The sequence below is a fragment of the Falco cherrug genome, chromosome 8, assembly GCF_023634085.1.
Source record: "Falco cherrug isolate bFalChe1 chromosome 8, bFalChe1.pri, whole genome shotgun sequence".
NCBI lineage: Eukaryota > Metazoa > Chordata > Aves > Falconiformes > Falconidae > Falco > Falco cherrug.
In genome coordinates, this window is record NC_073704.1 from 48,832,331 (window position 1) to 48,856,826 (window position 24,496).

At 44.7% G+C, this 24,496-nt stretch overlaps 1 protein-coding gene across 2 annotated transcripts; it reads left to right on the forward strand.

The window, feature by feature from the left end:
- The first annotated feature begins 1,555 nt into the window (after positions 1-1,555).
- Positions 1,556-22,689, forward strand: LOC102058563 (rho GTPase-activating protein 7-like). Of its 2 annotated transcripts, none has more exons than XM_027810319.2 (11): positions 1,556-1,640; positions 8,714-8,785; positions 10,292-10,373; positions 11,815-11,878; positions 13,138-14,495; positions 14,947-15,117; positions 15,835-15,994; positions 17,414-17,612; positions 19,346-19,565; positions 21,425-21,539; positions 21,987-22,689. In XM_027810319.2, the coding sequence occupies exons 1-11, from the start codon at positions 1,616-1,618 to the stop codon at positions 22,002-22,004; spliced, it is 2,484 nt and encodes an 827-aa protein (XP_027666120.2). In that variant the 5' UTR covers positions 1,556-1,615; the 3' UTR covers positions 22,005-22,689. The 2 variants fall into 2 exon arrangements, with proteins under 2 accessions (XP_027666120.2, XP_027666121.2); XM_027810320.2 differs by lacking the exon at positions 1,556-1,640 and adding an exon at positions 11,610-11,670 and having other exon boundaries at positions 8,711-8,785.
- Positions 22,690-24,496: the final 1,807 nt, after the last annotated feature.

Genomic DNA, 24,496 nt, shown 5'->3' on the forward strand with positions numbered 1-24,496 from the left:
AAGCCTGTGCAAATTTTGTATTTGGTTGTTGCACAGAAAAATATAATGATAGCAAACCACACCCATAAATTGCAAGTTTATTAGGGTATGATGATCCTAAATGTGATTGGGGTAAATTAAATGAACAGAGAAATGCATTACTTCATTCTTAAATCTTAATTTAGAAAAAAACCCAGCCACATGCAGAATTCTTGTTTTAAATAGAAATTTTTGCTTAGCCACTGCATTTAGTCTCTTCTTTTTTTTTCCTGCTGTTTTAAGCTCTAAACTTTAAGAGGCTATACATGACAAGAAGCTGTCCTACAGAAATTTAGAGCCTGATCTGGTTATCTGGAGTGGTTCATAGACTTTGAATTATCTTTCAACCTCTGTAAATTAACACGGCATCCCACCCTTGTGTCTGCCCAGTAGAACTGTAATGCCTAACAGTCCAGCAGATAGAACATTATTAGTGATTTGAAGTTAACTTCCAGGGAAATAATGTTAAATGTATTAATGCTTTTAATAGGTTTTTCTGAGGCCAGCCTACATGACACTCTGAACCTTGTCGAATAACCCTGTACAATGGTTGTTCAGGTTGTAAAGGCTGATCGTGTATTTTTATTACAAATCAACAATTTTGTATTGCTCATCTTGGCTTAAAAATCAGCTCAATTTTTTTTTTATTTTAATAAATTTAATGTGACAAAATAGACCATTTAGAGCTTGGAGGGAGGGGGCTATATTAGCATAGGCCGGTGAAACAGCATCATTAAAAGCAGAAAATAAAATCATGGGGCAATGAACTGCTGCAAGCGTGAAGGAATGGAGTTGGTTGCGAAGGTCACAAAGCGCGCTGATGTTTTCAGCACACAGATTCATTGCTCAACTGCGTATGAATTTTTCAGACCACAAACTATTTTTTGGTCTAGACTGAGTCCATATAAGCAAAATCAAAAGTAAAGGTTCCATCTGGTCCATGAAAACTGTTGTGGCAGGGGACCACGCTGCGACACAACGGCCGCACGGCTGGGCCGGCAGGGAGCTGGGGTGGGACGCAGGGCACACAGCCCCAGCTCTCCTGGTGCAGCCGAGGGCGCAGCGGCCGTGCTGGTGCCTGTCGGCCTTCGCCCTGCGTGCGGGCCAGACACCACCTGTGCCAGGTGCTTGTCAGGAAGGAAGGACCTGGAGCAGCAGCTAGTTCTGTAAAAATGTCAGTAAACCATCAAAACGGTATTGGCAAAACGTTAAAACATGGAACTTGGCCCTGAAGCCTGGCTTGGCCTTCAGTGGCTCCTGGGCTGTGGAGCTGCGACCGCTGGGGAGGGCAGGGGCCGGGGCAGCTCCTCCGAGTCAGGCAGGGCCGGGCCGGGAGGGGCAGGGCGGTGAGGTGAGGAGGGAGAGGGCTGTGAGGAAGGGCAGGGTTGTGAAGAGGGAGAAGGCTGTGAGTAGGGGCTGGGCTGTGAGGTGAGGCGGGGCTGGGCTGTGAGGAGGGGCAGGGTGTGAGGAGGGGCAGAGCTGGGCCGTGAGGAGGGCAGCTGTTCTTTGGGACGCGAGGGTCAGACCAGTGCAGGCTGGGCCCCATCCCTGGGCGGGGAGGCCGGCAACTGCGGGCTCAGCCAGCGGGCTGTAGCAGATGACATCCTTGGGTGAGAGCTCAGGTGGGTGCTGCAGAGACCTTCCCTTCCTCTTTGATATTGCTGCTTTATTAGTATGATGATAGTCCCTGGGCTGTCTATGCTTCAGATTATGCTCTTCTACTAGCTGTTGCTTTTGCTTCATAGTTGGATGCGTTTAGGTAATGCTTAGTAGATTTTTCAGACTTTGTGTACCTTTGAGTATCAGCAAGCTTCGTCAGGGTTTGTAAAAGATTGTCTGTTGACCAGGGCTCAGCAGCTGTAATCAGGCTTGGCACAGCATACCCACAGCCAGCCTGATAAACTAGCATTCTTTTAAATACAATCACTTACTGGCCAGCCTCTGTTGGGTCAAATAATTCCTAACATGCATCACACACAGTGGTGTTACTGGCATTTTGCAGAACTGAGGGAAGCTTAGTGCTACACAGACAGTACACTTGTTTTGTGTTTTGTTGCTTCTGTGCTATAGGTTTATTGATACTGGCTGTGCTGGAAGCAAGCAGTGCCCTTTCTGTTACAGTGCCTCCTAGGAATTTTGCATCAAATATTTTTCAATCACATACAAGGGTCCTGTAAAACCAACAGCCATACGGAGCTTGTGTGTCAGAGAAATGTCGTATCTCTTCCTGCTCTACAGCCAGCAGGAGCAAAGCACGGAGAAGCAACGTATCTGGGGTTAGATCGCATGGAAATAAATCCCTTGTCTCTTGCCCCACTCAACTTGGATAACAGTTTTCAGGTGTGGGTTTGGAAATTAGAGAGTTATGTTCGCATTTCTCCTCAAGTCCATGGGAGTTAAATACCAAATTCCCCTGAGCCCTTTAAAAGTGTCGTAGAGCAGATACTACCCTCTCTAACTTACGTAGGAACAATTAAAAGATCAGCCAGTACTGTCAAGCTAGTTAATGCGGTCTGCAACGAAAATGCCCTTAAACTTGTCTAGGTCCCAGTAACTGACGTGGGAGGCTAATGACAAGGACCTGAGTAAAGATCCTAATGTCAGCTTGGGAGTCCTGGTAATTAGCTCGGGAAGCTAATGCCAAGGAGCTGGATAAAGATGCAATTAAGGTTGCCACAAAGTACTGGGATACATTACAGTTCCCAGCTGTGATAACTGAAGAATTGGCTGCAGTTCCAAACACCAGCATGATAGTAAAGTAGGAACGAAAGGACAAATATCTTGGCCTTTTCATTTTCCAGACATTTATATTCACTATCTGCATGGAGCCTAAATTATCCTGGCAAAATTCCAAGCATTAATCGTTTTTTTTTTTTTTCCTCTTCCTCGAATGGGTTGATAAAGTAACATTAGGCTTTGCTATTTTGCATTGCACAAGGGACATCAGAATAAACATTTCCACTTATTTATGATCCATCTCAGCTTTTGGAGAGTTTGACAGTTTTACAGTTCCCTGAGTGCTTATCCTGGTCAGTGCAAAAAGCCTGCTTTGAAAGCATTGCTTTCGAGCCTTTGACACTGAGTGGACAACATGGCCAGACTCTCTCTTTAAGTAAGAGGCGATAAGAAAAAATAGTTCTTGAAAATCCTGTCACAGGTATAATGCAGTTCTGAACATCCTCAGGAAATCATAGTTTTAGTGCAGCAAATGCATTTTTCACAGAGTGTGTGTAAAATGAAATACCTTACTAGCAGCTGTAAGTCATAGGGAAGCAATACAAATTTTTATAACCCCAGGAAGATGCACAGACCAGAAAGATGCAATGGGAAACTGATAATTTTGCCTTCGAATGGACCCTGAAAAAGCTTCATCACTTCCATCACTGCCAGCACAAACCAGTAATCATAGGATCTAAGTCACTGCATAAAGGACCTGCCAGCTCACAGCTGAGGAAAAATGCATTGCAGAGTTTGACATGCAGCTGCTAAGCATGCCTGGTGCTTGTTGACTGCAGTTCTGGAGGAGGCTGAGGGGGACGATAGTTCGGGGTCGTCAGTGACGAGAGGAGGCAGCAGCATCTCACTGTGCTGGAACAGCTGGCTGTGCCATGCCTAATCAAGCAGGTTTCAAGGTGGGGGCTCTGTTGCTGTTGTAGGAGGACTACTGCCACGTGGGGAAAAAGAGAAAAATCTTCCTATATAATGACAGCAATTGGGAAAGAACAAAATTCTTTGAATTTATTTCTGTTTCCTTCTAGACTGGTGTAATATGTAGTCAAAGTCAAGTCGGTTCTCCCCTCTTTTCCATTCTCTTGTCTGTACTCGCCATGGCATGGGCGGGAGAGGCTGTGTGAGTGCCTTGTAGCTGGGCACATTGAGAAAATCTGTTCCTGTAAGCAAGCACTGCACTTGCGTATTACACAAGAGTGGACAAGTACAGTCCTCGAGTAACTAATTTAGGAGTGTGGCAAACAGCAAGAAAACCTCTCAAACTGCTTGCTGGCATGGTTTTGGAAGTCAGATTTAAAACACAAATCATTTTAATTAATTAAGACCTGATCACCATATGACTGTCACCTGTCAAAACTGGAAAACTGTTTTCGATGAAGATAGAAGTAAAAGTAATGTATCTAACATGGTTTTTAAAAATATGCAAAAAAATTACTTTGAAATAAGACGGCTGCGTTGAGACACCCCTGTGAAAAATGATGCATGTAGACTAAGGTTTCATAGTGGGCTGAGCTGCCCTAAGGGCTGCTGGCAACTGTGCATTTCCATGCTTTTCCCTCCATGTGCCCACCACTACCCTTGTCTCCTTACTGGTGCTCATCGGAACGTGTGGCAGCCAATTCAGAGAGCTAAAGCATCACAAATCTGATCTTGCCAAAAGAAGTGAATCGTTTCCTGCCAGTCGCGCTGCCAGGCCTGCTCACACAGGCTCAGCCGTGTCTGTGAGGATGGGGAGGAACATGCGGTTAGAGGAAAGAAACAGGACTCCTGCTTTGGCAGTGGATCTGTGCAGCTGAAAAGTCATGTTGCATCCTGAGAAGAAGGTTCACTGTACTTGTGCTTTCAAACAGCAATTTGTATTCTCCCATTTTGTGTAGAGCAAGTTTTTTTAAAAAATTGTGATACAATTTGACACTCTTCTTTAGCTCAAGTTTGTGGTCATGTAGTAAGACTGACTGGCTTGTTTCACATACAGCCTCTCCCTTGATAGGAAGGTGCTGCTGCTTGTGATGAAAACATCTCGGAGAGAAAGCCTAAATCTCAGCATGGATGCTTTTTCCTTATTGCAATTCCTTATTCCTCTTAGCACTGGTACTCATTCTGATAGGGATTTAATACACGTTGTGGCACCTGGTTTCAAAGTACCTGATGAGCCTGGGTTTGCTCTCCGATCTGCAATCAGGCTAGTGCTCAGATGCGGGAATGCACTTTTTCAGGGCTTAAGCCCAAGTGGGTGAAGGAGAGGAGGTGTCAGCCAAGCTCGCGTAGGTACTGGGGCTCTGGAGGGAAGGAGGCAGTGAAGCACAGGGTGGCACCATGGCAGAGAAAAAGAGGAAGCAGGCATGAGCGCAAGGTGTGATGAGGGCCCTTGGGATGGGCAGGCTGTGGCACAGCCATTGTTTCCGATGCTGTTTTCAGTGGGACTAGACTGAATTGTCTTCAGAACAGACCTGTGTAACACAGTACAGCCAAAGGACGGCACAATTCATGTGCTTGCGTATTACTTCTCATAAACATCTGGTAGTAACCTATCACCCGTAGCCCATGGGGAAACAGCTGGCTTGCCGTGGAAATTTTGCTGGCAGCCTCTAACCTAAGGTAGAATATTAAGCTTTGCAAGAAATGATTTTTTTTATCTGCCTAATTAAAATATGAAATCAGTTCACGAGAAGGAGGTGGGTGACATGTTTAAATTGCTCTGCTATTTCAGTCATGCAGGTAACGCCCAAAAGATCTATTAAAAAATTGTTATCCTTTTGTATGGCAACTAGCTCCCTAGCAGATGTGTTGCAATTGCAATAGTATTTGGAGGTGCTGCTCTGTGCTGGCTTTCTGCAAGCTCCCCCATTTCCAGTTTCTATTCAGGAAGAGCTAACTTTTTTCCAGCAAGCGTCTGAGCAGTTATTCTAATGTCAAGAAGAACTAAGCAATTGCTATCAGCTTGTGTTTATGAGTATATCTGTTTTAAAAGTTGGCCAGTAAACCTGGAAGACTTCTTTGTAGTGACTGTGCGACTACAGAAATGGGAAAGCAAATTCTAACCCATTGGTGAGGCTGGCTGGGAAGGTGCATGTCATCATTGCATGGCAAGGTGGAGTAGATAGGCTGCAAAGCCAAGCTAGAATCAGAAGCTAGGGATGGGTCTTCTGCACAAGTGGCTCATCTATGCCATTTGTCTTGCCAAAAAAATAGTGCGAGGGTCATTTCACTAGCCCCAAAGAGTCTTCAAGAATATTGTCTCTGCTTTCTCTGAAGGAATCTTACATAGGAAACTGAACTTTGGCCACTTTTAAATGCATGCCTTAAAGCATCATGCAAGTTGCTAGGACCCTGATCGTTACTTAGCACCTCTGTTAGGGCAGGATTCGTAAGTGTCTGCTGCACGTTATAACAGCTGCTGCCCAAGGTGGGTGTGTTAGTATTAGCCGTTAATGCTACTCATGATTATTGCTCTTCTTTTTCATCTGTTATTCAGAGCTCTACAACTCTGCAGGGTCCCTGACAGAGCACTGCTGTGGTGCCTCATCTGTATTCTGCCATGACTATCCAATGCATTTTCACTTGTCCTTCATGCTGCACAGGCCATAAAAGTAAAGCAGTCTTGCACGTCAGTACTGAGTGCAGCCCTACTGAGAGCACTTATTTCCTTTTGAGCAATTATTTCTTATTTCCTTTTTATTTCCTCCTCTTATATTGATCATTATCATACTAATGCAGGCTGGTCAGGGAATTTCCTTTCATCAGAGTGAAATTCCTAGGCATCCATTATCCCTTTATGATTTCAATTTCCAGTAGTGTTGAGAGGAGGCAGCACAGACATCCCTGAAATATAGAGGTATCAGTAGGCCCCTTTAGGTAGTTACTTAAGCAATTAAATAATTTCAGCAAATCTATTGGCAAATAATTGTAGACATGCAGACCAGGAAGTTACCAGTACTTCACGTGTTGCCTCCTGACACAGCAGGGACATTGGAATATGTGACTGTGCAGAGGTATGGTAAAAGGCCTGAAGGTTTATATTAGCAAAGAAAATTGCCCCAACTCCCTGTGTCCTTGTCCTATGGAAGAGAATGAGAATGCCATTGTATTTTCGGTAATAATCTTTGAAAATGTCATAACTAGCTGCAAAATATTTTCTAGCCTATTCACTATTCACAGCTTGGTTCACTCACAAAATAGAGGTGTACTTTTCACATGTTGGGAAGTGGGGAAGCTTCAGCCCCTACCCAGTCACTCTGCTGCTCTGCTGTCCGAGCTCAGGAAAGCTGTGCACAGGCTCAAGTTGACTAGTTTAAAGTGAGGTCTGGAACGAGGACAGGTATAGTTTCTCCCAGCTGAGCTGGTTGAGTGAGTCTGCTGGGGTTTTCTAAGTGAAAACCACTTTGTCTTTGTGAAGACCTTTAGTGTTAGACTGGTCAACCTCCTGGCTCTTTTCTGCAGACTTGTTTTCTTTCCTGTTTTGCTCTGTGAGTGCAATGCTTCCGTGTTGCCAGTCCCCTGTCTTGGTATTAAGTAAATGCTGTGTTATGATAAAGATTATGATAAATTATGGCACAAAGTATAGTAATAAATGTAGGCATAGTGTATATAGGCTATTGTGGAAGAAATTAGTTTCTGTTCTGCAGTTTGGAGGGGAAAAAAAGGAGAAGTCATGCATCTGTTTTATGTAGAAATATCCTTATTATCCTGTGGTATCGCTTTATTCTCAGATGGAAAAAGCCATGGAGTTTTGTGTAGGAAAGCTTTTGTTATGGATGGCATTGTCCAAATTAATCAAGTGATAATGGAAATAATTTAAAGTTTAGAAGTAGAATAATAAAATCATGGCAGTTCTGTAAGGTCTGTTGTTTCTTCAGTCTGTTGCACTGATGATTTACAACTGAGAGGTTAGAGCAAAGCAAGCAGTGAATTTGAATAGGTATGTATGTGAAGTGCCTTGGAATCCTAATCTTTGAGTGTACGTGCAAATAAAATAGTTTTAAGAAGCAGGTCTGTTTCTCTAGCCTAGCATGTTACATTTTAAGGTGCTTTGAAAACATTTTTCTCTACTGAGCATGCTTGATTTTAAAGTAGTTTTAAAATGCTTATTTCAAAGGAGTCTGCCTTTTGGTTGTTGTCTGTTATGTGTTCTGGAGTACACACAGGCATTCAAAAACTGTAGTATGGGAATCATCTCCTCTTCAGTAGACCCAGTAATTTCTAGTATTTGCAGAGTTTAGACCCTGCTGGCACGTCCTTATGCTAAACATGTTTATGTTTTTGAGGAATCTGGTGAGTGTCCTGTGATTCTGTGTGGTTATATTCTGCTCCTGTGGGAATGTTACAGTACTGGCCATAGGGCTTTATGAGTTGTCACAAAATGAGCAGTTAATTCTTGACATCTGCTGTGCTGAAGTGACTGCCAAGTTGCAGTGTAGTTGGCAAGGAAATAAATATTGATAGACCCTAGCAACAGGTACTCCTGAGAACTCTTGTTCTGGGAATGCTTAGGCTGTGTCCAGTGTTACTAATGTTGTGATAGCATTTTAAGTTTATTTATAGGATCTGTTTGTGTCTTATCACCATCTCTCAGAACTGGAACGCATGAATGGGCTTTGCTGTGCGAGGGCATAGACATCTGTATCGTAGACTCTTCTCTGGTGACTCATTTCGACATATAACAGATGCTTCACTGTCCAGATCTCAGGGGTAGTTGATGGACACCAAAGTATGACATCTCAAGTATGTGTTCATATCTAGACTCTCGTATGTTTGCTATCTATCCTATGTTGGAATGACTACTTCAGAGCTATGTATGTATAAGTGCATTGGATACAAGAATGTCTGTCTTTTTAGTACTATACTAACAAAATATTCATATACAAGATCCTCTGAGAATCCACCAGATAAAATCAGCTTGCTCTTACTGTGAAAGCAGCAGCTGTTGTGAACGCTGAAAGTGTACAATTTTATGTTCTCATTGCAGAAATTGAAGCCAGAGAAGCCTGCGACTGGCTGAGAGCTGCCGGTTTCCCCCAGTATGCTCAGCTATTTGAAGGTATGATCCCAGTGTCTTGTCAAGCAGCTGTATTAGAGTAAATTGTTTACATAAGCAATGTTTCAGAACCTGATACTTTTGATAGAGGCACTGCCAAGTTCTGTAATATCTTCATCCAAACCTCTGTGTGTTCTTGCAGAAGGAACATCTTAATTAGGTTAGCATGGCCTCCGTAGAATTCTATGAAGAATCAAATCTTTCCTGGTTACTGTTAGCCTGTAACTCAGCCAAATTTCTGCTTTTGTCATTTTTAGCTGCTTATGATTTTCTCAGGCTCTTTTCCTTGAGTGCTGGGGCTTTTTTCTGACTCACTGGTTGCAACCTAAATTTGTCCAAGGCTCTCCAGCCTGTGGTCTTGAGCGGGGTTGTTTTATTGGTGTTTTGAAAAAGAATGTTGGAAAAAACATCTTGCAATTGTAAGTTTTTAAAACAGATGCTCGGAGGCAGCCAGCCAGTCAAACAATGCAATTTCAGCACATTTTCATGTTGTTAAAGCTAGAAGGAATGCTTGTGACTTGTGGGGGAGATACGGCTTTCTTGAAACTTGTGTAATTTTCAGACACTTGTGCTTATACCTTAAAACTGTTCTTTAAAGTATGTTCATTGTTACAGGTATTGAATGTAAAATAAACCTAGCCTATTTTTAAAAATATTTTTTTTTTATTGAAGAAGTACAGTTAAAAGAACAGTAACTTCTGCCTGTTCTCATTCCTACCACCCCTGTTCATTGCAAAATTAAAAATTGAAAGTCAAGCAACAGAGCCAAATTTGAAAGCTGTATACTATGAAACATGGTAGCTTATGGAAATGCTTCCTATTTGACTACAGCAGATTTTGTTGTATATACTGTCAGCCTTACAGCTTGCTGGAAACGTGCGTTGTCATGCTTCTGGAAAATGAATCCTTTTCATTACTTTGTTGTTTATGCAGTGTCCTGACTTGACTAGGAAAAGTATGCTTAAAAAGTAAGCCAAGGAAAGAAATAGTGATGGATTTTGCTGGTTCCCTTTTCTGCAAGGGTAAATCTCGGGAGCTGAAACATGGAACTCTTCGGCTGGTGTGTTGATCAGTGTCAAACAGCATGGTTTGTCAGGCTCACTACACCTCAAAGAGTGTATGTCATGTGCTGCATTCTACTGTACCATCAGCAAAAGCTCATGTAAAAATCTCCTACTTTTATACTGTACTTGAAGGCAGAAGGCGCAGAGAACCTAACCAAAGCAAAAATTTAATTTGGTATTTCTTGGCTATAGTACTTTGTCACTGCAAGCTCCTGGAAATGCAACAAACGCTTGTCTACCTGTAAGTGGTAACAGCAAGTAGGTACCTACACATGTTCTCCCACTTGCTCTAAGGAGGTTGTCCTCATATACTTCAATGACGTTTGTGTGAATATATAGTTATAGAAATAGATTTAGATTTATTTCACCTATGATAAAGATGTTGGAAAATCCAAAGTCTTTGCAATTATAACCCAGATCTCAGGTTCAGCTTCTTTGTTTACAGATATGCAGTTTCCTATTGATGTAAAAACTGTGAGGAAGGATCATGAATTTTTAGATGGAGATGCAATTGAGTCATTATTCAGGTAAACATTAATTATGAATCACCTTTAATATAGAGCCTCCAGTCTTTGTGGTTATTTGTCATTCATCTTTTCACGCCTTAGTTTTTGTCAGAGACTTACAAAGTCACTAATGCTGCGACTGAAGGAAATCTCTTAAGCACATACTTCAGTACCACTGAAGTTGGTTGTTCAAAAGCAGAGTAAGCATGTCCCTGCCTGTCTTCATCAGCCAAGGTCTCAGTGACATTATACTAAGCATCAAATCCGTCTTTTCTGTAATGTGAAATGTCTGCAGGCTGAGAGAATAATCAGTTCCCTGCAAGCATATCATAGCATGACAGTTTGCTCTTTAGAATCGCATATTACAGAGCTCAGGGATTTCCTCTGACTAGTGAGCTTCCCCAGAGCTGTTCCAGGAGGTGAACAGCAAAAATTATCTGCACAAGGGATATGTTTATTGCTTTGTTTCCCTGGTTATTGTTTTGAGTGAGAAGCAAAGGTATTGATTTGAAATTACTGTTTTGCCAGAGCTGTTCATAGCACACAAGTGAAATTGCATCATCAGTGCAAAGTCAAACTCACTGCTCTTTGGAATTTCCCTGTGTAAGAGTGCCAGGATAGTGAGGAGGCATTCTACTTTACTACTTACTGCAGTTATTGAAGCTTTCTCATTATGAGATTGTGTAGCAGGTGAAGTGAACTCCAGGCTGTCCATGCCACACCACTTGCCCAAGCCAAGGGATGCAATAAGAATTTCTAACTCTTAAAGGACTGAAAATTTCCTCTTCTGGCAAAGTGGTTTGGTCTTTTTCTGTATTGTTATGTCACCTGAATTCAAATTCTGCTTGTAACAGGAGCACCAACAGAAGCTGTTTGTGTATACATCTCTAATGCACAGCAGATAGAGAGAACTTTGGATATATTCTGATTCTTGATATGACTTCTGTCCTGAGTGTTCCTGAAAGGCTATCGGTGTGCCTCCCTGTTAATGCCACATATTTGTTTGACAGTTAAGCAGTGACTGTCTAGTCTGGGGCCTTATTGGTTCCACAAGTTTTGATTAGAATGATAGATAATAAAGTCCTTCCAAGGATACAGATTAATGTCTTCATTTTTAAATTTTTTTTAAGAAGCCCACTCAGACTTTCTCATTTTCAAAATTAAGAGTTATCAATATACAAATTTTCACAATCATTAAAGCTCATTATATGATTTTTAATTAACTGATTAATTATGGTCCTCTTCTCTAATTTTAAGATGGCAGAACTGGAACTGTGAACATCATGGGGTTGTTAGTTGGTGCTGGTTTTGGCAAAAGGTATGGAGAACCTCTAACAGAATGTCAGTCTTTGACATCAATAATGAAGGCTTCATGGTAGAAGTTTGCAACTACTTTGGTGCATGTTTATTTTCAAGAAATTAAACAGTTTAAATTTAAAACATCTTTTTTCTTATACCCTAGACGGTTGAACACATTGAACAAGTGTGCATCAATGAAAATAGAAATAAGCCATCAGAGGAAACGGGTATGTTTGTTTGTGAAATATTATTAATTTTCTCATTAAAAATGTGTTTAGCTATTATTTCAAAAATCTGTTTTTAATAGGTATATAAAGGATTAGCAATTTATTAACTTTTCTTTCTATTCTCTTCCATCCTGCAAAGCTCTTCCATTTGCATTTTCCACTGAAAAACATAGGGATGGAGATAGAAATTATGTAAGGTTCATTTTGTAACTTTATAAGGTAGGTTAGGGATGGGTTTTGAAACAGTTTTTAGAAATAATTTGATGCACATTACTGTCCAATAGTGTGGCACCAAGGCCCCACCTCAGTATGTCTTTTATTGCTTTCCTAAGTAGTTTCACACCTTATTTAAGGCCTGAAAGTGAAATTTCATTCTTAGTGACTAAATGAAGGATAAGCAATTGAAACGGGCAATCCAGATAGTGTCAGCCAATGTCAAATGTCCAGCCAATAAAAGCTGGATAGGTTTTATCTGTGCTGGCTTTGTCCTCTCCTGCAAAAAAGTACCGTAGCTAAACCAGTTGCTATAGCCACATCTTGGCTGGTTAACACCAGGATTGTAAAGCCTCTTACCACAGGTGCCATGGATTAACTGCAGGACTAGCAAGAAAATAATGTCATCTTTTGGAAAAATGTCTAGGTTTTTTGGAAGCTTCCACTCTGCCATCAGGGAAGAATGGGGCAAGAGAGGGTCCTCAGAGAAGAGACGGGTCGTTCCCATCTCTCTAACAGTTCACTGGCCAGGCACTTACTTGGAATGGGGACAAACGGCCAGTGAGACCGAGGTGTCCCAAGAGGGTGCACCAGATATTGATGCTGCTATAGTCCCACAGTCAAATACCCTTTTTACCTGAAAATGGTTGAGTTTTGGTCACAGAAGCATGGAAGAGTATTTGACTTGGTTGGCTTTAGAAAAGGGCATGTAAATTCAGTACAATTCAATTATCTTTCAAAACCTTTGGATTTGTTGCAAAACAGAATTTTTCATCCTCAAATCAAATCTGTCATCTTTAGCTGTGGCAAACTTATCAGATTTGTCAGCATGCTTGGGAATAATTTGTTAGTGTGTTCTTCAACTAACAGAATAGGGCTCAGGGCAGACCTTCAGTAAGTGTTAAGTTGCATTTCTGTATGTTGGTCTTGGGGGTTTTGGATAGGCAGAAAATTGAAGTCTGCTTTTTTGTTACATGTTTTGGTAATTTAAAGGTTGCCAAACTTTGCCCTTGAACTGTACTTTTTTTTTTTTTTTTCCTTCTAAGAGTGATGACTCTGAAGATGATGAACCTTGTGCAATAAGTAACAAATGGGCTTATGAGAGGTGCAGTCAGAGATGGTCTCGTATTGAGAGCCTAGAAGGTTTCCCAGGAGAGGAAGGTGCTAGTGCATCAGTCCCAGGCAGTCCAATATTGAAAAACATCGGCAAGGAGGAGGATACTCTCTTTCTGGATTATGGCGAGAAACATGATGTGTCCTCAATTCACAGTACTAGCAGTGGTGACAGTGACATTGTTAGCTTCCCAAAACTTTTTGAAGATGTGGAAACCAGCATGAGTTCCTCAAGATGTTCCTCAATTAAGGTGGCTTCACTGGACTCTGCTTTTAGTTGTTCTCCCCCCAGTGAATTTTTAAATATCACCAGTGAGGAGAAGCTTTTGGGTAAGTCACCATATAAAAAGAGGAAGAGCCTTCTAAAGAAAATGGAGAAATTGCACTTAAGGAGCTGCAACTTAAGGAGTGGTCAGTCAAAGGCAAAACCCATAATAAGTGAACCTGTTCTTCTGGAGGGGCTTAATGAAGAAAAAATGAAGATGCTGAACTGCGTAAATATTTCCGACCTCTCTGGCATCCAAACAAAGGACAGTTCTTCTTTTTCTCTCCAGAACTGCAATAGCCGCAACCAGTCTGAAAACAGCAGCACAGTGAGCGCTCCAAGTCCTGTTAAAAAACCACAAAGCCACTGTGAAGGAAGCGGGGTGTATGCAGAAGACTCTGATTCTAGCAAGCTCTTGCTGTGGAGTGAGCTATCTCAGCAAAACCTAACAAATGACATGAAGTTACAAATGAACCAGGTGTTCCAAATACCACAAGGCCATAAACCTGGCACTTTCCCCAAAGCACTTACAAATAGCTCCCTGTCGCCAGTAGACAACTCTTCCGTCAACTGCAGAACTGGGAATTTACATGGGTGCAGGAGGAGCCGGAGCAGAAGCAGTTCCAAGGATGCCAAAGCCCCCAGGAGTCCCCTTTCAAGCACAAATAACAGGCTAAGTGTGTATGACAACATGCCCAATATCGAACTTGATAATTTGGAGGCAGCACAAGTTGGTGATGATGATGTTTTTTCAGAACTGAACAATGTTATAGAGGATGTCAATGGTCTCAAAAAGTTGGTTGATCAGTGGACAGAGAAGTTCTCAGATGGTGGGGATTTGGACTTTGCCAGTGACTTGACCTCTTTGTATCCATCCTTACCTAAAGAAATCTGTCTTGAAACGGAGGGCTCAGAAGATAAGACAGCAGACCTCCCAGCCACTGAGGGAGAGAGCAGCTGTGAACTGGGCAAGGAGATGAGTTCTGCAGGCCTGGCATACATGACAGACTCTAAAAAGACCAACAGGTTAGCTGTCCTTGGGTTTCCCTGTTAGACTGTCCCTTGGGAACCTTTCCCCATTGATTCTCTCCTCTCATAACTGCTTTTCTGGAATAAAGGATTCTTAAGTAAATCTGTTCTGGGTAGCAGGGTCTGCGCTGCTGGTACCAGGTACTGCTGGTCTGTAGACACTCGGTATCTGCATCTGCTCTGACCTCTGTAGTAGGGCTCTCATAATCAGCATGAGTACTCTAGACATTTGGAATGGGACTTCAGCGCTGCCTTGCTGTATTTCTTATTGAAACATTTTGTATTGCCAGAGCACCTCCTGGATGATAAGTACCCTGTTTAAATGCAACTAACCATATGGTGTTTGGGAACTGCAGGTCATTTAGGTGTTAGGTGTTCCACAGATGCAGGCAGAAAACTAATGAGGGCAGTGAAATAGTCGTAAGCCTAAACAATATTTATCCCACAGGCATGGGAAGCAACACTGGTCTGTGGAAGAGAGTGTGAACTTGGAAAGCCTTCCCATCCAGACCGACAGCCAGTCAGCAGCCCAGCTAGCCCGGACACAAAAGCTGGCTTTGTTGAAACTCACTGCTTTGATGGACAGATACTCCCCTTCCAGTAGGCAGGGCTGGAACTGGTAAGTTGTCCAATATTAAAGCAACCTGTGTTAGAAAGACAGGATTTGATATGTAGGCAGGTGAATTTCCTTGTCTGTCTAGATTACACATGTCCAAGGTGAGGAATTTCATCCTGTTAAATCGCTGGCAGTTCTGTGGTTATTTCAATGGCTCCAGGATTTCCTCTGCTATGGACTGCACTTTCGCTCCTCGCTGGTGGTCATGTTGTTACCGATTTTAAAGCACGTTATTGTTTCTCTTTAAATCTGCCCATTTGCAGGGCTTTGTTAGAGGTCCTTCACAGAGATGGCAGGACCTGAGGTGAGAGCTGACTGGGCTGAGAATCCTTTTCAGCACCAAGTCCCTGTTTGAACTAAAGCCATGACAAAGTCAGTCACCCAGAGGACTTGGACATACCGGTTAGCGTCTTGTGATAGGGATCTAGTGCTTGAATATAGAATGAAGTGAAAAAAGCCTGCAGTGTCCTAAAGGGATGGATTGTATTTCACATGAGGATGCTTTATTAAAGCTGATTTCAGTTTTGAAGTGAGGAAGTAATTCTTGGAATTGCTCTTAATGGTTTTCTCTCTATCTTATGATGCCATGTATACAGGTATGTGGCAAAATTTGGGGTTGTGGCAAGTGTAACTACATCCTTTCCCATGCATTTAACTAAAACAGCAGGCAGAACTGTGCTAGAGAGCTAATAAATTGCATACACTGTTTTTTGTTTTCAGGACTGTACCGAAATTCATTAAAAAAATAAAAGCCTCTGACTACAAGGACAAAAATGTGTTTGGGGTTCCTTTACTTCTGAATGTTCAGCGAACAAGCCACCCGCTGCCTAATGGCATACTGCAAGCCCTGGACTATTTAAGAAACCACTTTCTTGACCAGGTATGAACTTTTGGCAGCCTAGAGCAGCTCTGTTCCGTAAACGGATCTGCTCCAGGGAACCAGTCTCTGCTTCCAGCTTTTGTGAGGGACTTTCTTACCTCCTAAGGCTCTGAATAGGCAAAAGGGTGTAGGTCTGAGCAGGTGGCCTGTGAGGAAATAGCAGCACTGTTTCCTGCTGAGAACACCTTTAGTCTTGTCTTGTATTTTTGTTCCTTGCATTGCTGAAATCTTCCAGTTGGTTCTCTTGGTGCAGGCAGTCAAGCTGTCTTCTGGTGAGCAGCATGTCTCTGCTCCCTTAGAAAGTAAATCTACCACACAATGTCATTTTCCCCTTTGTTCTGTGGTTGCTGATAGTGCAAGAGCTAATGTGATAATTAATCTTGTTTCAGCTGAAATGTACCACTAAGCAGAGATAAAACATGAGAGCAGTGCCTTTAACATCTTTTCTGGATCCAAATCCGTATTTATCCACTAAGTAGAGATGTGTACGTGGCAATGAAAGTGTGTTGCATATGCTGCTGTTCCTGTAGCATAGTTGCAGAAATGGGGGACCCTGTGACATGAGACACATTAGTTAAAGAAAGGGCTTATTTTCCCCCCTGTGCTTTACAATTGCATAGGTGTGTGATATTATGCTGAAGCACAAAAATGTGTGTGTGCATCCTGTGAAGCTACAATGTAGTTCGGTGGCACATACTGGAGTGTGAGCAGTTGGCTTCTTATGGAGGCAGTGTGTTTCATTTTGAGACCATGGTATCTCATCAGTTAATACAAATAAGCCAATGGATGTAAATACTGTCTCAGTGGCACACAGTGAAAATTTCAGCAGAAGCTTTGTCAAGGTAGAGTTTGTGAGAAACTTCTAAATCTAGGGTTTTGTCTGAAACTCGATTGACATTCATATTAAAAATAGAATCATAATTTCTCTCAGAATGGCAATTGCTCTTTGCCAACCGGTAGACGTATTAGATGTATCAGATGTTAAACCCGAACCTTGTGGATCTCACAGTCTGAGTTTGTTTGCTCCGGGATAGGCATCAATGTACATTTGCTTTTGGATAAATGCAATTGGTGCATTATAATCTTGCAGTTCTAATGTGTGAACATAGCCTGCTCAAGCAAACTGACAGATGGTAATTGTAATGGTTTTAAAAATCAAAAGAGTCATTTTGCATTAAATAAAAAGCAAGCAAACAAATGTGAAAATCAGTATGTCTTGACAGCTGGTTCTGTGGGCATCGGACCTGGTTAGCCTGGGAGGAATATCTGTGCGGCTTCTAATGATACAAAATATTTTGGTGTTAGATCCCACTACAATAGGGTCAAAGATATCTATCATAAGGAAGGTGAAGGATTGGTTATTTGTCAGAAAGTTGATTCCTGATGACTCCTCTCTTTGATATTTTCTTTTACCCGCAGGTTGGCCTGTTCCGAAAATCCGGTGTTAAATCCAGGATTCTGTCTTTAAGAGAAATGAATGAAACCAACCCAAACAATGTATGTTATGAAGGGCAGTCAGCGTTTGATGTGGCAGATATGGTGAAGCAGTACTTCCGAGACCTTCCCGAGCCTATATTTACTAGCAGGCTCTGTGAATCCTTCCTCCACATCTACCAATGTGGGTAACAAAAGCTATAGTTTTCTGATTCCTTGAATGTCTTAATATTGAGCTGTACAAGGCGGTGGCCAGACTTAGGGCTAGTGCCTTGTCCTCTTATACTCAGAGGACACAGGCAGGTTGTTTCTGAAAAGATGAGTTCATTGCAGCTCTGGACTTAAAAAGTTTCACATCTGCATCTTATGGGCCAGCTATTTCCTAATATTGTGTCTTTTATGTTCTTTGAAGGATGAGCATAATAAGAGTTGCTGCAGCAGCCCTTCCAAACTGTGTTTTTTGAATGGTCATTTCCTTATGCAAAATTAAGAGAGAATCTAGTCCCCTTGTTCATGGTATGAAGCAGCTCCTTGTGCAAGAAGTCATGTTATATTGATGAAATTTCTTTATGAAGGTGCCCAATCACAGTTGCTGTGACACAGCATCTTTGCCTGGAAATGCCAGCAGCTTTTTGCCTGTGCTCTCACTGTTACTATCCTTGAAACTCAACCTGAAAAAGAAGGAAACGTGAAGTTGAAATCTGCTATTGCATATAGTTTTAAACAGGTTCCATTTCCAGTACTTGACCCTCAAGGAATTAACTCTCAAAAAGCAGCTGGGTTGGGGAAGGAACTTGCTGTAGAGACTTATGATGATGTTGCTATAGGCAAGTTTCCTCTTCTTTTGAGAAAAGGTTTTGAAAGTCGAAATAGGAGATTTCTGAGTGGGCTGGATTTCAGCCTGTTTTATGTGACACTTACTGACATGAATAAATGAGCTGCTGCTACTGCCCTGTGTATGGTGTAGGTCCCTGAAAGTTTGGGTGGGTTTTATTATTTAACCTGTCAGGCTTTTAGAATTTTGTCTGAAAACAGTTTATTTGTTTGAAGTAAGTTTTCTTTTTGCATCCACAAATCCTTTATATAAGGAGATCCCCAATTCCTATGTCCAATGGGTGTGGAACCATTTTCTTCCATTTATTGTAACCTGGCCAGTGTCTGCCTCCTGCCTCTTGTTTTGGGGTAGAGGCAGTAAATGACTGAATTCTACTCACCAATCTTCTGCCACATGTGATTTGAGCAGGTGCTCAGATTAAATTACCATCTTTTGGATATAGGAAATGTGCTGCTTTCACCAAGAAGCATGTTTTATATGTTCTGTGTATGTACTACTTGAAGGGGAAGAGAAGTGATCTACTCTTTGTAGTGGTGTAAAATCTTCATGCTAGGGTGGTGTGTGCAGGATGCAGCACGCCTACTCTCCTGCAGGAGCTGTTTGTTTGGGCACACGGTCTCACTGTGTTTTAGTGTGGATCAAAATCTGTTGGCAAAACATTGTTCTCTGAATTGAGTTATCTGAGAGCATCTGTCCTCTTCATGCCTGAAGCTGAAAGGAAATGACAGTAGAGTAGGTATCTGCTCTCAAGTATCATTCCAGAGTAGTATTTTATGGAGAGACAAGCCCTCATTTGGATTGTAACCAGAGCTGGTTCAGGATAAGTTCATTAGCATGGTGTTCAAGATAAATTGCAAGTCAAGCACCAGCATCTCTGGGTATGAATGTTCATCTTGATGGGCAATAGGAGAAAACTGTACTTGTTTGATGTGATTGTGATAATGGCCTTTGCCTTGTCTGTTGTGAGCTAGTGTGACAGGAAAATGGATGAACCTACAGTTTCAATGCTCTGCTCAGGACTCTGTTGATAGATGATTCCTCTGCAAGTCAAGTGCGATTTTCATAATTTTTTCTTTTTTCAGACGTGCCAAAGGATCAGCAGTTTCAGGCTGTCCAGGCTGCTATTCTTCTTCTTCCAAAGGAAAACCGAGAAGCTTTGAAAATCCTCCTGTTCTTCCTGCGAGATGTGGTTGCTTTTGTTGAGGAAAACCAGATGACCCCAACCAACATTGCTGTCTGTCTTGCACCTTCTTTGTTTCACCTCAACACCCTGAGACGGGATAGTTCCTCCACCTCCACAAGGTATTAGCATCTTACTGCTGGTGTTGCTGCTGTCCATAGTATTCTTTGCTGCAACAATGCTTTCTGTAGCTGGCCTAGGATCAGGGTTTGCTTTTAAGGGGGAAATAGCATATTTGTCTGGGGGTTTGTCTCAAATATGGTTGTTCAGGTCCAGCAGGAGCTGAGCACAATGTGTGGAGCTGCCCACAGTGCATGGAGCTGATCACAATGCATGGAGCGACCCAGCAGCTCAGTTGTCCAGTGTAGAGAACAGTGGTAAGGCCCCGTTGCCACGTCCCTGACCAGCCTGCATGCGAGCTAGCCTGCCTCCCTCACAACTGCTGTGCTCTTTGCGGTTGCCCACAGGTCCGGCTACCCAGGAATCCAGCACATGGCCCACTGTTTGCATTAAGGTGGTGCTGGCCATTGAAAATGTAGCTCATGCACTGGCAACATAAGCCCAGGTGCAGCCTACAGATATCTGGCAGATTGTAGCTGTTGCTGGCACTGGTTCTGCTGGGTGATGAGGGGATCATTCCTCCAGGACTGAGCCACAGGGATTCTGTAGATTATCTTAATAAGTAAAAGTATCTGGGTTGCATAACAACCCCTGTTTGTACGTGCAGGGAGGAAGGTGCCCTTGGGCCAAAGTAGACAATCTCAGAGCATTCATGCCTTATCTGGTCTCCTGAGGCAGGGCTGTTTGCTTTACTCCATGCTGCTGGGTATGGACAGAGGCATATGAGGGTAGAAAAGGACAGCTGACTTTGATGGAAACACTGTGCACCCATCAGAGTAGCAAGTTAATCACTTCACTTGGGGATCTAAAGATGAGGACTAGTTCTGCAGCAGAAGCTGTCAGATGTGCTATTGGCATCTGTCAGGCTGGTAACCAGGCTCTGGATAGAAAACACTCAGGACTTTTCTTTTGAATGGCACAAACCATCTGAAAATGCGGATGTGTACCTACAGCCTAGGGCTGCTCACAGCTCTCCTGGGCTGAGCCAGCACATGGTGAGGGAGCCCTGTGGTCACTGCGAGGGCAGCTGGGGATGCGATGGAGCTTTAGTGGCAGCAGGTCCTTCCTGGATTGCAGCTGTGTTTGAGCTCCTGGGAGTCATACTTTGAGAGTTGTACCTCTTTGGTTTACATGAACATTACTCTGAAATACTAGGACCAAAAATAGAAACACAGTTTTCTCTTTGTTGTCACTGTTTAGAAGCCAGGATGCTTTGAAGCTTTAGCTTTTTTCTAACTGGGCATTAATGCTATACTGCAGGGTTCCGACTTCAAAGGGTAGAAGCTGACAGGTCTGACTTTGAGGAGCAGCTCTGAGGACTCTTATCTTCCACCCAATTTTCAAGTCATTTGGCAGGAATGCACATAGATAAAAGTATCAGAAGCTGGGATTAATGAAGTCATATAATGATTATGAATAAAAAGAGGGGACTGTTTCTGAAACGTGTTTGGTGTGGTTTGGGCCAAAGGATTTAAAAGGTTCTACATGGGCTTTGCAGGGTTTTAAAGGAGCTTGATATTTGAAAGCTATGCACAAACCAGTTTGCAGTCATTGCCGTCTATGGCCAAGTGTGTGATGATGTGTTTGGGGAATAAAAAGCCTTGACTTCTTGGGCATATGTTCTGTTCCTACTGGTCAGTACTGCCCTGGGAGCTTTTGGGATGTGCTGGGAGGGAATGCTACCCGAGGACCTTGCTGCAGCAATGTAACGGTGAGCCCCTACGTGGTGTGTAAGGGTCCTTCAAAGCAGTGTAAGCTGCTGGTTTCCAGCCCGCAGGGGTGCTAGCTGAGTAGGCACCTTGTACTTGTGGTTCACAGCATCTTGCTCACAAGCCATCCTTTCACCTACCCCTCTCTGTAGATCGAGTCAGAGGAAGTGCAGCTTGGGGAAGCCAGACCAGAGGGAGCTGAGTGAGAACCTGGCAGCAACGCAAGGCTTGGCCCACATGATAACGGAGTGCAACAGACTCTTCCAGGTACGTCGCTTGCTGTAGCAAAGCAAAAGCCCTGACCAGCCTGATGTAGGTGGCCTGCTTTGAGCAGTTTGGGCCAGAGCCGTGCAGAGGTCCCTGCCAGCCCAGCTGTTTCTCTGAGCATGTGGCAGGTGTGATTCCAGCTGACTGCAGTAACAAGAAAAATGACTGTCATTGCAGACTTTACTGCAAGGATTTTTAAGGGCTGTGAGAGCATTCCTCCATTTCCCCCTCCATCCACTAACTGCTGTGGGGGCTTGACTCCCCAGGCTTGGGGCTATCTCAGTACCTGTGAGGCAGAGGCTGGACTATGCTTGTGCAGGGAGGCCCTGACCATCCCTTGGTGTGGGAGAGGGTGGAAGGTGAGGTTTTGCTGCTGGGGCCTGGCTGGAGCAACAGCTGCGCCTGGCCGTGGACCCCAGTAACCTGGACCTGGGCCTTGACCCACAGACTGACTTCCCGGCTTGACCTCGGCCTTTCCTCGTCATGATGGACTTGCCTGGTGATCACTAGACTGGCTGACCCTGGTTGCTGTCACTGGACTTGATCCTGACCTCTTCTGCTGACTCACCTTCCTGGCTCAACCTCCGACCTCATCACCATGGATGCGTCTGATGATCTGGACTCTTAGCTGACCCTGGTGCCATTTCTGTCCTGGCTCAGGTACTGTGGGGCCGGGCGGCTGCCCTGCCAGCCCTGTTATCCCACTTGACTCCCAGCCCCTTTCCTTCAGGCAGCCGCTGGCCCTTGGGTGCACCCTGACAGTCAGCTTGGGGCTTCTTGTGCTCCGCTGCAGCACCACGGCTGGGCAGGGGCTGCTGTCCCACGGCTCTTCTGAACTGACACATGACCTTGCCCCAGGGCTTCCCCCAGCACTGACACCCCCCCAAACCGGCACTTGACTTCCGAGTGACACCCACCCCACGCCAGCCCGGCCTGGGGTCCGACCTGTCTGTGGCATCAGTCCCAACCCAGCCAGGGCTCCCAAGTGACCATGGGTCCCCAGCTCCTCAGCAGTGGCCTGAACCCCTCTGCCCAGCCCTGAAGCCCCTTGGGGTGCCCTGACACCTACTGCCTGCCCTGCATCCGACAATCAGTCCTGGCAACATGGGAGCTGGCCTCATCCCTGGCTGCATTGCTTGTCCGTCCGTGTCTCCCCGCTGCCCCCCCCCCCCCCCCCCCCCCAGTATAGCCCCACAGGGACTCTGGAGCTGCCCTTGGACAGTCTGAACGCTCCTGCTGTGACCAGGGCACTTCCCCACCGCCGCCCTCACCTGGCAGGGCAGCCAGCGAACCCCCCGATGGGCTCGACGCCACTGCTGCCAGGACTGTGAGCTGTGGGGCTGCCCCTCGCCAAGGGGTGCTGCAGATGTGGCCCCTGCCCTGCCAGGGGAGGGGTTTGGTGCTGAGACTCGGGGACCGCTTGGAGACAGCTGTTTCCCCTGCTGCTGGTGACCACAAGAAGCTGCAGCAACTGGTTTGGGTGGCCTCGGCCATGCCTATGCCTGGACACACACCTGCTGCTCTGGACCTAGCCCTGGACTCTGATGCTTTGCCCTGCCTGGTCACTGTGGCCATTGCTGGCCATCCTGGACTGCGGCTGATGCTGTTACTGCCACTGAACCTGACCTGGCCTCGGCACCTGCTACGGGGACTTTCGGCTGGCTGCCACTGCCATGCCCAGGCCTGTCCTGTGTCTCCCTCAGGTACGGTGGGATGGGGTCCCGGCTGGTGAGGCACTGCCCAGCCCTGCTGCGTGGTACTGTGCTCAGTGCCCCTGCTGCTCCCTGACCACATAGTGGGACCCTCCAGAGGGGCCTGGCCTCCTGCTGGCAGGTGGCAGGTAGCACAGCACGTGGTTTGGGCGCTTGGTGACGCCCCCAGCACATATGGCTGTCACCAGAACTAGGTCAGGTTTCCGTTGGGGACATTGTGCAGCCAGCCAGCAGGAGGGCATGTTTGCACACATGTGCTCGTTTAAGGGCCAGACCCTTGTGTGCTTGGTGCTGTCTCGCTCACACAGCCAAGCCCTCCCCAGAGCTGTCTGTATGGGAAAGAACCTGGGATAAACAGAAACGTGTATCTTTTGTATCTATATCTATCTATATCTCTCTATAGATGTATATATGTATGCATATGTCAGCAAACACCTAAATCAAGTGCAGTATCTCTTCTCTGACGGCAGCAAAGCTGCGTTTCTGTGCTGCTTTACCAAGCACAGGCTTCTGACAGATCCCAAAGCAAAGGCAGGAGCCACGGCCCACTGCCTTGTAGTCACTGGAGATCGATACGCACCCAGCAAAGTGGTTTGCTAACTCTGTAGGGATTCAAACACTGTTGCTGTGAGCGAAGGCATTTCCCCTGTGTCCTCCTCTGAGGGAATGTAGTTAATTGATCTGCTCTTCCCCTGGGCTTCCTGCTCCTCCAGGTAAAAAACCGCTGCCTGCCTACAGCAGTTGCTGGCAGCTGATGGTGCTGCGCCCACAGCGCACAGCCCGACTGCTGTCCTGAGGCACTTGGGAAGCCACCAGCCACCCCTTTTTGAAGGGCTGGTACAGGCCTGTGCTTGCTTGCAGGTGGTACACCCCACAGCCTGCACTCCATTGTGCTGGTAAGCATGAGTTGTTTCACGTCTCCCTGGTGTGTTACATCAAAGTTCAGGCCTCGAGTGCGATGTTCAATCTCTTTTGCAGGTAGCTGACTGCAGCCTTGGTCAGCTCACTAACAACTTCCATGAGACAAGCATCCCGAGCGCCAGGGTCCTGCACTGCTGGGCTGGGAGGAGACTGCTTGGCTCCCCCCAGCGCTCTGTGCTCTGCTGAGTGATGCCAGAGATGACATCAAAAGCTGGGTGAACCTGCTGCCACCTAGCAAATAAGGTAAAGAGGATGGCAGAGGACATCAGCATAAGCTTGGCTCTGGGAGTGTGGGTGACAGTACTGTGGTTGCAGGGGTTCCTG

Coding starts and splice junctions, on each gene's coding strand:
- LOC102058563 (XM_027810319.2), top strand. CDS start 1,616: ATGACATCCTTGGGTGAGAGCTCAG. Junction 8,786..10,291: donor GTATGCTCAGCTATTTGAAG/GTATGATCCCAG, acceptor CTTTGTTTACAG/ATATGCAGTTTCCTATTGAT. Junction 11,879..13,137: donor TAAGCCATCAGAGGAAACGG/GTATGTTTGTTT, acceptor TTTCCTTCTAAG/AGTGATGACTCTGAAGATGA.